This window comes from Pantherophis guttatus, chromosome 4 (genome assembly GCF_059756535.1).
Source record: "Pantherophis guttatus breed Tessera chromosome 4, ASM5975653v1, whole genome shotgun sequence".
NCBI classification, from domain to species: Eukaryota; Metazoa; Chordata; class Lepidosauria; order Squamata; family Colubridae; genus Pantherophis; species Pantherophis guttatus.
The window spans coordinates 116,223,636-116,238,110 of NC_142066.1; the positions used below are offsets into that span (position 1 = coordinate 116,223,636).

The 14,475-nt window shown below is 34.8% G+C and overlaps 1 protein-coding gene across 3 annotated transcripts in view; it reads right to left on the minus strand.

Moving 5' to 3' along the window:
- PLEKHA8 (pleckstrin homology domain containing A8) overlaps positions 1–14,475 on the minus strand; it is a 28,333-nt gene that overhangs the window by 6,706 nt on the left and 7,152 nt on the right. For all 3 annotated transcript variants that reach the window (XM_034401826.3, XM_034401827.3, XM_087892609.1), the window contains 10 exons: positions 14,108–14,224; positions 13,254–13,409; positions 12,462–12,580; positions 10,860–11,018; positions 8,979–9,019; positions 7,373–7,488; positions 6,464–6,605; positions 5,746–5,831; positions 1,876–1,934; positions 255–385 (listed from right to left, as the gene is read on the minus strand). In XM_034401826.3, coding sequence (XP_034257717.2) covers positions 255–385; positions 1,876–1,934; positions 5,746–5,831; positions 6,464–6,605; positions 7,373–7,488; positions 8,979–9,019; positions 10,860–11,018; positions 12,462–12,580; positions 13,254–13,409; positions 14,108–14,224 — 1,126 coding nt within the window. The remainder of the gene's footprint in view (positions 1–254; positions 386–1,875; positions 1,935–5,745; positions 5,832–6,463; positions 6,606–7,372; positions 7,489–8,978; positions 9,020–10,859; positions 11,019–12,461; positions 12,581–13,253; positions 13,410–14,107; positions 14,225–14,475) is intronic.

Below are 14,475 nucleotides of genomic sequence, written 5' to 3' on the forward strand. Positions count from 1 at the left end.
TTTCCTAAACTTTATAACATTCTCAATGACTAGCTAATCTGTAATCTGCACCCAAAGACTGATCATAATGCACAAGTCATATATTTTTAGTGTTTTTAAATAAAGAGTGGTATCTTGGGTCTTACTTGTTTTGCATGTAATGTGACCAAAATGCAACTGTTTTCTTAAAAAGTAAACATTATTTACAGATTTTAGAGCAAAGGCAAGTCCCTTCTACTGAGTCATTTCAATCATTCCCAGAGCAGAAAACTGACCTTTTAAGCCAGAGGAGGGCCTGTGTAGCAGAGTGTCGAATTTGGGCCACTTCAGTGCTCAACTCATGAAGGACAATTTTTTGAAGGGTGCAGAAATCCTCTTTGTTGGTTATATATTTCTGATTTATTTTCTGAAAGGATGTGAAACATACATTTTAGATTTTTTAGCAAACAAAGAAAAAATGCTTAAAGATATAAACTTGTTGGTATCCAATACCGTTACTTAATGTAATGATGGGACTGAGAGTCATAGTATTTGGATCTAAAGCAGGCAAAGGTGTATTGAATTCAGAGTGAAAACAGACACTGGTGTTGTGCCATGTAAAATAGGAAGAATTTTTGCCTGGTTCCAATCCAAATACTGCATGCCTCTAGACCAGGGATGGCAAAACTAGTATTTAAAACTCCAAATATACATATTCATTCTGCTGGTGGTTTCTTCCAAGAGGGGTTTTTCTTCTTCTCTGAAAAGCCTTGGGCTATTTCTGCATCTAGTTCTTTTTGAAAAAAGCTAAGTAACAACGAAAAGATTAGAAATTAAATTGTAAAAAGAGAAAGAGATAACAGAATATATTTCGACCTACAGGAAAGGTAATGGAAGAGCTTTCTGCAGGTAGCAATTTTCCTTGCAACTCTCCATTTTTGGACTTGGAGATCTTTCAGAGTTAACTGTCCAGCTTTCCACTCAGATGAAACATTTAGGCATTATGTCCTCTGGAACTACAGGGAAAGGTGGCTTTTCATTAACAGGAACTCCATTTTTATCAAGATTTCCACTGCTTTTTAGAAACGAAGGTGCTGTTATCATGACTCCTTCCCTATCCTATAGGATCTGGCTTCCTTTTTTAAAAAAATCCTTTGTTGCCACAAAAAGTTAATGGTGCATGGAAAAGATCTGGGATGGGACTACTCGACCATTCACTGCCTTCTGATTTGGTTCTCCCACTGGCCTGCTGAAACAAGCGGTTTTACGAAAGCTGCTTTGCAACAGAATGGCGAAGACAGCAGCCCAGAAAGTAAATATTGAAAAGGGCCTGTGAGGGGATACAACAGCTCTCTTTAATATAGCTCTCTTTAAGTACACGAAGGTACATCATCACCTACATAAAATAAAGTGTAGCTTATTTTATCGCGTCTAGGAATGTAAAACATGAAACTAAGTGTGGTATAGTAGGCATCAAGCTAGAAACTGGGAGACCGAGAATTCTAGTCCCGCCTTGGGCACGAAGCTAACTTGGACCAGTCATTTTATCTTAGCCCTAGGAAAGGCGCAAAGGCAAAGCACTTGTGAAAAACTCTGAAAGTTGCAGTCTCCAATAATCAGACACGACTGAATGGAAGAGAGAAAAAAAGTGAAACATGGGAGAATAAGGTGACGTTACAGAAAGGCAAATGCCAGTGAAAATTACAAAAATCTGCCTAATACTTAAAGAGTTTGACCTCTGAACTTAATACCCGGGAGGTTGTAGGTTCTTATACAGAGATATATATTGACATATCTTGGCCGGGCTTACTTTGTTTTTAACTTGAATACATGATAGTCTAAATGGTTCCTTTCAGTTCTACGATGCTATGAAAGTTATATATTAATGGCCGCTGAATGTTAAACTGAATCTATTACCTTTATATTTCCTTCAAAATCCATTTTAACAGGGGCAAAGACTGTGGGTCCAAGTTTGTCTAGAAAAAAGAAAACATTGTCTTTTTCAAAAGTTTGGTTCCCTCAAGGCCCTCTTTAACTGGCATCTACAAAATTCTGATTTAGCACAAAAGAGCAGGAAGGATATGTCCATTGGACTACATCTATATTACACAAGGGTATTTTCTCTTCTCCCTTTTACTCTATGGAAACAGTGCAGAAAGAATTATTTTTGCTGTCAGATATTGTCTCCTCATGAGCAGCTGGTGGCCTAGAGATGAAGGCAGTTGCCTCCCACTTGGAAGGTTGAGAGTTCAGTCCTAGGCAGAAACAGATGTTTCTCTATCAGGGCACAAAGAGAAAATGTCTGCTGCAAACTCTGTGTAGGCGTCAGGAATGGCATCTGGCCAGTGAACACCCAGCTTCATTCAGTCACCCCAACTCCATCCCAATAAAAGGGATTACAGGGTTGTAAAAAGAAAAAAAAAAACATTGTCTCCCCAGAGATTGTGGACTATACCTCAATTTTCTGATAACATAAATTTGACATGCTTCTTCTTCAAAAGTCTATTAAAAACACCGTTGTTCTTAATTCACTGCTCTCATTCTTTTAAAGAACAGGACAAAATAATTATTATTTAAGAAATCTCCTTTCACCCCAAATGATGCTAAAGCTACTAACTATTTTCAAACAATATGTGTTAGATACAAAGTATTGATCCCAGATTCGAGTAAAGTATAGCTAGTCCTCACTTAATTACAATAATTGGAACAGGAATTTAAATCATAAAATGCAACATCACACCATTGTGTCCTTAGTGATGTATTCTAGTACTTCCGGTTGCTGTTAAACATGATGTCATGTGATCACCATTTGTGACTTACTGCTGGCTTCCCCACTGACTTTGCTTGTGAGAAACTGACAAAGAAAATCGCAAATGGTGATCACAGGATGGAACAATGTCATAATTGCAAGCTGGGTGCCAAGAGTCCAGATCATGATCATATATATATGGAGTTTCCACTGTAACTGTGGAAAATGGTTGTAAGTACCATTCACTCACTACCGTCATAAGTTTAAATAGTTACTGAACAGGATGCTGTTAAGTGAGGATCACCTGCAGTCATAAGTTACTGAACAGAAATCTATCTCAAATCCTAAAAAAGATAGTTTAAAAGTCATCCGTCACAGCAAAATGCTTGAATTGGCTTATGGTTTTTATAAGATATTTTTATGTCTTTCGTGATAAACATCTGGAGCATTTCACTAGCCTTCCCCACTGGCACCTGAAGGGAAACATCTTCGTGATAACATTTAACATGTTCAGGCTTTGCAGACTTCCTAGAGTAGTGGTGTCAAACTCAAGGCCTGTGGGCCGTATCTGGCCCACGGGATGCTTAGATCTGGCCTGCGGGGTTGCCCTGGAAACAGCAAAGGACTGGCCTGCGGTGCCTTTGCCAGTGAAAATGGAGCTCAGGAGGACCACTCATGGCCCTCCTGAGCTCCATTTTCACTGGCAAAGTGTTGCAAGAGGCCATTGCAGCCGAAAACAGAACTTGGGAGCCCGTTTTCGCTGGCAGAGTACTCAGGCCACCACAGGCATCCCCGACACAAGTGATGTCACATTGGCCAGGCCCACCCTGGCCCCCCGAGTTCAAACACAACCCTGATGTGGCCCTCAGTGAAATCAAATTTGACACCCCTGTCCTAGAGCAATGGCTTTAAAAATTCCATGGCCACTACACACATTTAGAGGTTTTGGGAGGTCAGCTCAAACCTGATAAACAACTGTTTATAAGATTGGTCCCTATACAGATTGTGCTCATTTGATGACCAATCTCTTAGCAACTGTTCAGTTAGGATGGATCCCCCCAAAAACTACATGATTTGGTTTTGTAGTTCCAATGATTGCATTCTTTGACCACCACAGTCACATGACTTCATTTCATGTGCTGGACAATCAGCTCACCTTTTTGACTGGATACAGTGTTTTGAGGTCATGTGACTGTAATTTATGATGGGGTTTGCCCATTTCTGATCTTTCCAGGTCATTTCCAACTAAAAATGCTTCTAGGAATGTTGATTTACTTAATGATCACTACATTCACTTAACAACCATGCCGTTCATTTAACAACTGCCACAAAAAAAGTCATAAAACCAGACACAGTCACCTGGGTGCTTCAACTTACAACCCATGATTTACAACAGAAATGCTAATCTCCATTAAGGTTTCAAGTTGGGGACTATCTGTAAAACTCAAGCTAAAGTGGTGGAGATGCAATGGAAATGCATAACAGATTGAACCTGGTCAAAATGAGCTAAATGTTTAGCAGTTTCTAAATTACACTCTGAAATAATTTTACTTTGATTAGAGAAATGTGTGGCATATAAATTTAATGAATAAAAAATAAACAAATGATTTCTTGAAATCAGTCTTTCAGACAACTCAAAATCAAGATATTATATAGATCTTGATCTGTTTCATGCCTAGACAGAAGATAGAAGGCAGCATCCAAACAACCACTATGGAAATCAATGGAGTTCCATGGAAATAAAGCAAGAGCCAGATGAAAAATAAACAATGAAACATTTATAAAGAGGTCTGTAAGTTGATTACAAGTAAGTTTCATTGATTATTGTTTGGTACCAAGGAAACAAATTAAAAACTTTCCCTAATGAAGGTCACCCAAGCAGATCCATAACCTTCAACATTTTGAAGTAAAGTTTTATTTAAGGCTTATTTCAGACATACTGAATGTCTGAACTTACACATTGCAAGCCAATTTGATTTAGGCACCAGGCTAGAAAATACAGATTGTGAGTTCTAGTCCCATTTTGGCATGAAAGCTAGCTGGGTCACTTCGGACCAGTCACTCTCTCTTAGCCCAGCTCACCTCAAAAGGTTGTTGTGGGAAAGTCAGAAGGAATATTAGGTCTGTTCGCTGGTTTAAATGATTAAAAAATAATAATAAACACAGAATAAAAATAAATTTAAATTAAATTAAAATACATGCCAAGACATCCTTCAAGAAAAAATTCTGCAGGAAAATAAAGTTATATAAAGTTATTATTTTAAAAAATGAAAAAGATCTGCTGCATCTGCCTAAAAAAAACCTGCCTAAAACCTGTAATCAAGTTCATTATTCTCAAGATTCCTTCCTGCTACCCAGGGTGGATAAAAATCAATGATTTTTTTAAAAAAATCAAAAAAATCAGATTTTTTAAAATTTAAATCAGATTTTTTTGATTTTTATTGAATTTATTTTAATAAAAAACTTTTGGGGTAAAAATCTATCGTAAGATAGTTTTCTATTTAAGATACATAATTTAGTTTACTCAGCATGAAATGGAGCTTAGTTATGTAGCATGAGGCTGTATATTCTGCAACACTGGGACTATCGGTGAGTTAACAGCGGGTCAAAGGAGTAGCAGAGATGACAGTTGCTCTTTAAAAATTATGATTTAAATCGACTCGATTTAAATCAAGTCTTTTTACTAGTGATTTAAATCATGATTTAAATCGACTCGATTTAAATCAAATCCACCCTGCTGCTACCAATAACAACTATGGGTTATTATGGGTTAATTGTATTATTTATTTAATGTTAATTATAATTAACAACTTCTCAAATCATTCTCTATCTTCCTAGCTATCATAAAAAAGAAAGACCTACTTACTTTACTGAATTATTCTGGAAAAGTCTACCGGCAAATACTGAGGATAAGTAAAGACCACTTATTTACAAATTACAGAATCTATTCTATGACTCAGTGTAGAACACCCAAAGCAGCCAAACAGATATATTCATATACAATAAATGTTATGGAGAAAACCAGCAATTATACTTACCCAAGACTGGAACTATTTCATAACAGGAATTCAGAAATTCTTCTGTTGGTATTCCTCCATCCTCAAATAGCTTGATATCACTAAATCTTTGGAAAAGAATGCAAACAGAACATGAAGAAGTCAATTCTGCAATAGCAATAAAAATAATTCCACCCTGAATCATATTTCAAAACCTTCCACAGGTAGTCTTTGATTTACAAATGTAATTATGATTGGTTACAGTTGTGTTATGGCAGTAGGTTGAGGCATTTATGCAACCAGAAATAATTTTATGGTCTTTTTCAAGCCAGTATTAACTAAATGCCGTGATCATTATATGAACCAGCATCTTCTACCCCCCCCCACAAAAAAAAATAACCCACCAAAAAATATTACAAATTAATATTTGTAATGCCACAATTGGTCATAAATCTGTCCTGCCCAATATGCAGTCACATGACTGCAGGAGGGAGGTGGTAGGACCATTTGTGATGATTGGGGGTGCTTTATGGGCTGCTTTGTTTTTATCATTACTTTGAACGATGATAAATAGACTGGTTAAGAGTTAAGGACTACCTGTAATTTATAATATTTATAAATGTTTACTAGTTTTTCTTCTGTCATAAGCCATATTAGGCAAGCACATAGCTCTCCAAATTCTGTGGAGATTTATGCTGCTCTGGATTGAATTCCACTAATTAAAATGTTTGAGGCATGCTCCATCCAGGTGGCACATTACCTATAGTTCATAGCACTGAAGAAAGTAGGAAAATCTGTGTCTGCTGATCTGTTTACAGATTCTTCTAAAAGCTCTAAAGGTTTGTCCTCTTGAATGTTCCCTTGTGGTAGCAGCTTATTTTCTCCATCTTTACTGGGGCTACCTTAGATTTAAAGAAACACAAATCTTTAAATGGTATGGAGGCTAATTGTGGAAAATATGACTTCTAATTAATATTTAGACCAGTATGGATTTGTATGGGCAGTATCCGGGTAACAAAGCTGGAGATGCATTATCATTTATTTAGTTAGCAAATCTATAAATATTTTTCTAAACAATAGGAAAATAAACAACAAATCAAATTTCAGCAGACTCTATATCCTTATTACTCTAATTCAATTCTCTAGGGCAGGGCTGTCAAACTCCTGACCCGCGGGCCAGAAGCATCTCATGCTGGCCACACCCACGCCTAGTTTAGCAAAGTGGAAAAAAGTCCCGATGTGTCACGTGATGCCGTTTGACACCCCTTCTCTAGCGCCTCTCTGTCTTGAAGACAAACTCTTAACATAACAACAGTAGAGTGTCAAACATCCTCACAATCTTCTATTCAAATGTTTGGTTAATATAGAAAGGGAGGTCATATCTCTTCACAAACACATATCCACTCACTCAACTTTCTTTCTATGTCTTTATTCTTCTGACTTTCATCCCTCCTTTTTTCCTTCAGATATTGCTTTATCAGTCTTTCATGACCTGGAACTAGCAGGACAGCCACAGAATGAAAAGCACATTGCAAAGTACTGTATAATATTGTGTTCTAATTGGCCCTCTTCAAGCTCACACATACATATTCTATACCAACTCAGGATTCTGTTATGGCTAGATATGAAATAATTTCTCCACAGATTCTCCAGAGGGCCATTTTCTTACCTTTCTTTTCACTTCTCTTTAGGGGTACAGGGGATGATTTTTCAATAAAAGTTTTTTCACAAAGGGTAGTATTTTTATAAATAGACCCATTTTCATGTTTCTTTAGTTCCATCTTCCTGGGAGGAAAGAAATTAAAAAAAGGGAAAGCCAAGTTAATGCTTAAAATTAATGCTTGTCTTACATAATGTTCTCACCTTTCCTTCCATTTTTATGTGTAATATTACATTTTTTAAGAGTTACTTTTCTGATCCAGTAGCTGCATTTACATCTTTAGAAACTGAAAGTCTCACTATTGACTGTTCGGTTGGGAGTTTATTTTTCATGCTACCGAAAGAAGAATGAGATTTATTTTTAAAATATAAACGCAAATGGTTCTATGGGTGTCATGTGGATTTTACAGTATGTTAATATTTATTTATTTATTTATTTATTTATTTATTTATTTATTTGTTTGTTTGTTTATTTATTTGGTATCCATTTAAAATTGTATAAAGGCATTGACTTAAGAATATAGAGAAATGTAAGACAAATTCTTTGGATGAACTTGAGCCTGAATTCAAAATTTTTATAGGGACAGAGTTCAAAAGGAATAGAGACTTCTGGTCTTTAAAAAAACAGAAAAGAAGTTCTTGTTGTCAACAGCATTCAAGGAAAACCAGTTAAAAATGTTCTACAGATGGCACTTCATATCAATACGACTTGCTAAAATGTTTCCGAACAATTCTCCAAATTGTTGGAAATGTAAAAAAGTCCCCAGAACATATTATCATCTCTGGTGGACATGTCCCAACGCAAAAAAATATTGGATTAAAATTAGAAGTTGGATAGAAGAGATAATTGGCTATAATGTGGATTGGAAACCAGAAACGTTTTTACTGGAGATACTGAATAGAACAGAACTTACAGTAAAGAAATTAGATATTTGATTCTGCATATAATTACAGTGACAAGGATAGTCTACGCACAGTCCTGGAAAAGTGAAAAGATCCCAACAGAGGAAGAAATAATTAAGAAAATCCTGGACTGTGCGGAAATGGATAAATTAACGAAAGAAATAAAATAAAAGGAAGATACAGAATATTATCAAGTATGGACTAAATGGTATGATTGGCTCGAAATTAGGGAAAGTAAATGTGAATAAACGATGAAGAGAAGAAGGTGACAAATGTGCAAAATATTGTAAATGAAGAAAATTAAAAATAAAGGGACAATAAAGATAATGATAATAAAGGATGGGAAAAATGGGGAATGTATATAATAGAAAGTAAGAAGAATGAAACTGATATGTAAAAAGAAACACATATGTGTTTTGCATGTTTGTGTTTTGTATGTTGTGTTATGTTGTATTGTTGTGGTAAAACCAATAAAAGAAAAAAGGAAAAAAGGAAAAGAAAAGAAAAGAAAAGAAAGGAAGCTGGAAGTAACTTGTGGCTTTCCAGATGTTGTTTGGCACCTTGAGAACTTTTAGTGAAACCACCTCATTAAAGTATCATTCTTTGCAACAGCTTTTCCATTATTGCTAACACTAATAAGAGGGTTGGCATCACCACAGAAAGTTTAGACAATGGGAAAATCTTCAATGGAATGAAGAAAAAATAAGTTGTACCTTTCTGTTACACTGCGGCTAAGTATGGCAGGAAGTTTCAGCTGCAAGGAAAAAAAATGATAGGCTATGAGTTCAAGCACTGGCAACATTCTTCTGGGTTCGGTATTCTACCTTAAGTTCATCAAAATATGGAAAAAATTAAAACATTATGTATGAATGCTACAGTACTCTAATTAATTTAGTCTAATGAGTAAACAAGAAATAACCAAGGTAAGGAAATCTAAAATGCATGCTAATGCCACACTGTGCATAAATAGCAATCTTCATCTGTGGCAAGTAAAGAAGAGAAGAGAAAGGGATCTCATATAAAGTATTAATTCTGAAATTTCAAAATTTAACAATCTAGGTTGGTCTTACAACACCAAGTATTTGTTGAGAGGCACAGACAAGTTTATTTGTGTCATTTTTATCTCAATTATTTTGTTTAAATATTATTCTGTTCCCTATGTTTGGCTTATATTTTTAGTATCTGAAAACAATATGACATTAATTTTCTAAATATGATCAGTTTTTTTGCATACTGCCTTAAAAGCTGAGAGATCTATGAAAAAAATGTCCAAACTATTTGAGATCCAAATTTGGCTGCTGAGTCTGAAGTCTGTTATCTCTTTTTCCCAGCCACCTTTCGTCATGTCAGTTGGGCAGATGGAAGTCATCATATTCTAGTACAGCAGACAATTATATTGGTAAAAGCATAAACCAGCAAAAATCATATGATATATTGCAGAAATTACAGGTAGTCTTTGACTTATGACCACAATTAAGCCCAAAATTTATGTTGTTGAGAAATTTGTTAAGTGTTTTTTGCCCCATTTTACGACCGTTCTCACCACGCTTGTTAAGTAAATCAGTACAATTGTTAAATTAGTAACACCATTTTTAAGTGAACCTGGCTTTCCTATTGACTTGTCAGAATTCAAGGTGATCACATGACCCTCAGACATTGCAACCGTCACGAATATGAACCAGTTGTCAAACATACGGAGGTAAATCACATGACCATCGAGATGCTACAATGATTACAAGTGTGAAAAATGGTCATGTCACTTTTTTCAATGCCATTATAACTTCAAACAGTCATTAAATGAACTGTTGTAAGTTGCGGACTACCTGTATACAATCCATGAACAACAATGAGCAAGAAATAAACTTCTGAAATATTGCAGACCACACCCAAAGCAGCACTTGACAAACCTGCTTGGTAATTGGTCTTTTTTAACCGTGACACTGAAATGCTGATCTTAAAAAAAACTTATGAACCAACCATATTTGTAACATCTATTAAAAATGCATAGTCTGTTAATACATTTCTCATTCATATTTAAAATTCGTTCCTTAATGTCTTTTTCTACAAAAAAGTAGACATATTACAGGCTTTCTTGACAAAAAAAAAGTTCATAAGCCTGCTTTGTTCTTTTCCAGAATAGCACATCTCAAGCCAAAATTCAATTATATATGCATTGGAATTGCTCATTCTATGAGTATCTAATGAATGTTTGTCATAATAGAAAGTCACTTTTTTGGCAGCCAAGACCTACAGTGCTTGTTTGCTATGATGATTTTCTTTGACAGAAAGCTACTGTTTCATGACATATTAATAATGCTAAAATTTGGAGAGTGTTGTTTGCCATGTTTGAGAAAGAATCTTTTTTATTTATTTTAGGTCTATCTGATGACTTGCCTGGCATTTTGCTTTGATTCTCACTGCAGATTGTCAAAATGTGGTGCCTTTATTGTTCAGTAGTTTATGCTGAGCAATGTCACTAATTTGTGGATGATTTCAGGACTCACAAAAAGAGCAAACCATATTCAGAACCATATGCAAATGTAAGTTGTCAGTTCATAAACTATTTTGTCGCATCTGAGATTGTATAAACTTACCTTGTTTAATTTGCGAATAACTGAATATGAAGTTTCTCCTGGAGTATGTTGAAGCACTTCAGAAGAAAAGGCAGCATTTGCAATCTGCATACATTCTTCAAGAGTCTTCAGGAATGTGGCACAGCTGGAGTTCAATAGTGCTCCCATATTAATTCCATGCTGCAAAATTAAAAATTTTCAAGCATTATCAGGTTTTTGGCTTTCCAACCTGCCATTACCATTACCCCAATTGTAAATCTTCAATATCAGAATTCACTTTTCCCAGCTCAGTTGACATATCTGCACTAAATATTTATTTATATAGCAAATTAATTAACTGTCCTTCATTGGTAAATTCCAGGATAGTTTGCATTTAAATAGAGTTACAGCAATGGAAGCTGTAATTTTTTAAAAATTAGAATAGATTTTTTAGTATCTTCCTAACAATTTGGAATGTATATGCTGTCTAGAAATAACTGCTCAACTGAAGTAAGTTTAACTGATCTGGACGACATGAAATTTCAGAACAAAATCATAAAATCAATTACTGATTTTAATTTTAAAAATGTCTGGGGGGAAAAAGTGTTTTTGCTTCCAGCCAACAATTAATGAAAAGCAGATCTTCTTAGGGAGTTTATTCCATTTTGGGATGTCACAGCTGAGGAGTTCTTTTCTTGACATATCTCTCATAGGGGATGTATAAAGAAGAAGATCTTAAACATTTTTCATGCCTCCACTAAAAGGACCCAACTTTCATGTTTGTCAGGTTTCCTGACACTAAAGTACCTAGGCTGATTTCTGATAATGAACTTGACATTGAAGGTTCATTAAAAGCAAGAATGATTCAGATTGCCCTGCTGACTGCCAGAACATATAATATTTTTTACCAAGACCTTATTATCCAGGTAGGACTGAGGCTTCCTGGAATACTGAGAAGTTTTTGCATTTTTAAAAATGGTGCCAGCCTGAGTTGTCAGGATGTCGCTTGCCTCTTTGCTTTTCCATTTAAAAGTGAGTGATAGGGTAAGGCAACCCATATCAAAATTCACTCTATTTGTAATGATATCTTGTATGAATTATCTGAATAAGAGGAATATACATAGCTTCTCTCTTCCAAGAATATTTTCTCTGTAATATTATTTCTAATAAAACATGAGAGGTGATAGCTTAGTGTCCTGGTTAGTTCTTTGCAACCTAACAAAAGGAGGAGGTTTTTGATACACTTTAGAGATATGCACCTACCAAATATGGTATTGTTTAGAATACACCCAGGTCTAGATTTCTTATCACTTCCATATTATGCATCTGTAGACACAGTTCATGGTGATCTGAACATTGTGATTCAGATCATCAAAAGAGGCGGGCCAAATTTACTTTTGGAAGGCCTGAGTTCTATTTAAAAGTCAAATATTGGTTGCTGTATGGAAGCCACAATGAAATTTCCATCATATAACTTTGTAAGAACAGAAGAAAGGCCTGATATTAGAGCAAAAAATTACAACGATATAATCTGAATAAAACATTTCTTTTTCCAAACTCCCTCTATATAATACTGAAGTCCTTGGCAAATATCTCAACTCTAATACAACTCTAACAACAGGAGTGCTTTTTGGAACATATTACCTGAACATGTGAAGTTGTAGTAGTTGCTTTAATTTTTTCCACTTGCTGAACCAGGAGGTCACAATATAATCTAAGTTCTGCCATTTTTGTTTTCAATATTACAGTGTTTTCTGTGAATTCTAAATTAAATTAGAAAAATCAGTCATCTCCAATGACTTCTCAACAAATAAGCATTGTTCCAAAAAATGTATTTAGAAAAGTGACCATTTAATTATTCTTTAAATTCTGGAAGGCAGTATAAAAGAAAACCATGAAACCAAATTTGATATTAACTAATGCAGTGTATTAATTTTTGACACCAGAATAATACACAAAGTTTCAAATTAGAAAGATGTGTTTTTATATAAGAATATAATATATAATATATTCTTAAATAACAAAACCAGATCTTTTTTAGATCTTGTTTTAAAGATAGATTTTGATAGGTTATAACTTTTCACTTTGTTGGAAATTAAAAGTAATATTTGAGTAAATGCAATTTTTATTAAAACACCTTTTTCTTACAGTATACATTCATACAATACTTTTAATTAGCTGATATAAAAGAAGGAATTCATTATTGTGTAGTTGTTAGATTATGAGATGCTCAGGAGACATTCATACTTAAATCCCTATTCAGCTTAAAGGTTCCCAGGAATAGAAAATCTCAGAGATGCTTTTGAAAGAAATAAAACAAAGACTGTCAAGTTTTTGTGCAACAAGTAATTCAAAGATTGGATATGTACATAAAATGTTACTTTGGGGGAAGCTGATAAATACTACATTAAGTTGATCCCCATGAGAATTACTTGCCTTTTTCTTTTAATGTCCGAATATCTGTCAAACAAGCTTTGGCAGTTCCCAGGGCAACCAACCATTTTTGTCTTTCAGCTGTATCTTTAGCTTTGAGATAAAAGCACTGTTCTCCAGGAATTATCAAGTCCATGCGTGTATTATCTATAGAATGAACTAATATCAACAGAGTTAGGTGAGACTCAATCAACAGTCACATATAGACTAACTTGATTCAGACACAATTTGTCTTATTATATGCAGCCTTTTTCTTCCTTTCTTCTAAATAAACCAAACAAAAACTCCTGGAATTACTAATCAGAGTTCTTTTCTACAGCCAAATTTATAGATAGGAAAAACAGAAAAAAAATCAGAATCATAGATCCATAGGCCGAATCACAGTGCTCCAGGAATAAATAAGTAAGGAAGTGTTGCACACCATCTTAAGACCTATATAACATATTTTGCATAATAAATAAAAATATGGATATATATCATATTAATGATTTCCACTTCCTTGTCACAAAAATTCTAGTTTACCTGATATTACAGTTTTCTTTTAATTTAATTTCTTCATTGACGTTAATTCAGGGTTTCATGTCAGTTTAAAAACTAAGCTAATAAATTATTGTCCCTATTGGTTAACTGATATTATTCTTTTTCAGATCTAACAGGAAACAAAGCAAGATAGGATGATTTTTCATGCCAAAGAGGAGGAGAAAAAGACCAGGAACATATTTGGAAAATATTTGGGATCTATGGCACTTATTCACAGATTACTTATACATGGCATGTGAAGCTGCAGATGAGTTTCTAAACAAAGTCATTGAATATAATAAGCAAGAAGATATACTTTGTGGATCTTGTCTCTCTACCTTGAATTTCACAAACTGCCATCTGAATGCTCCCCTTACATCCTTTCCAAGCATCTTCCCGTGAGTCATAATAGGATAACACACCTCCTGCAAGAAGGAACCACCGAGGTTGCCAGCCTGGAAAGAAATAAAGCAGTGTTAAAATCACAACTGGAAAAAAAATGTATATTTTATTGCAGGTCAAAGAACAAACTCAAACTTGCTCCGTGGTTAATGAATTTGCCCTAGCAAATACTGTATGCTCTATAAGAAATATAACATATACAGATTTAAGCAGTGGTGGGATTCAGCCAGTTCGCACCACTTTGGGAGAACTGGTTGTTAACTTTCTGAACAGTTTGGCAAATTGGTTGTTGGAAGAAATCATT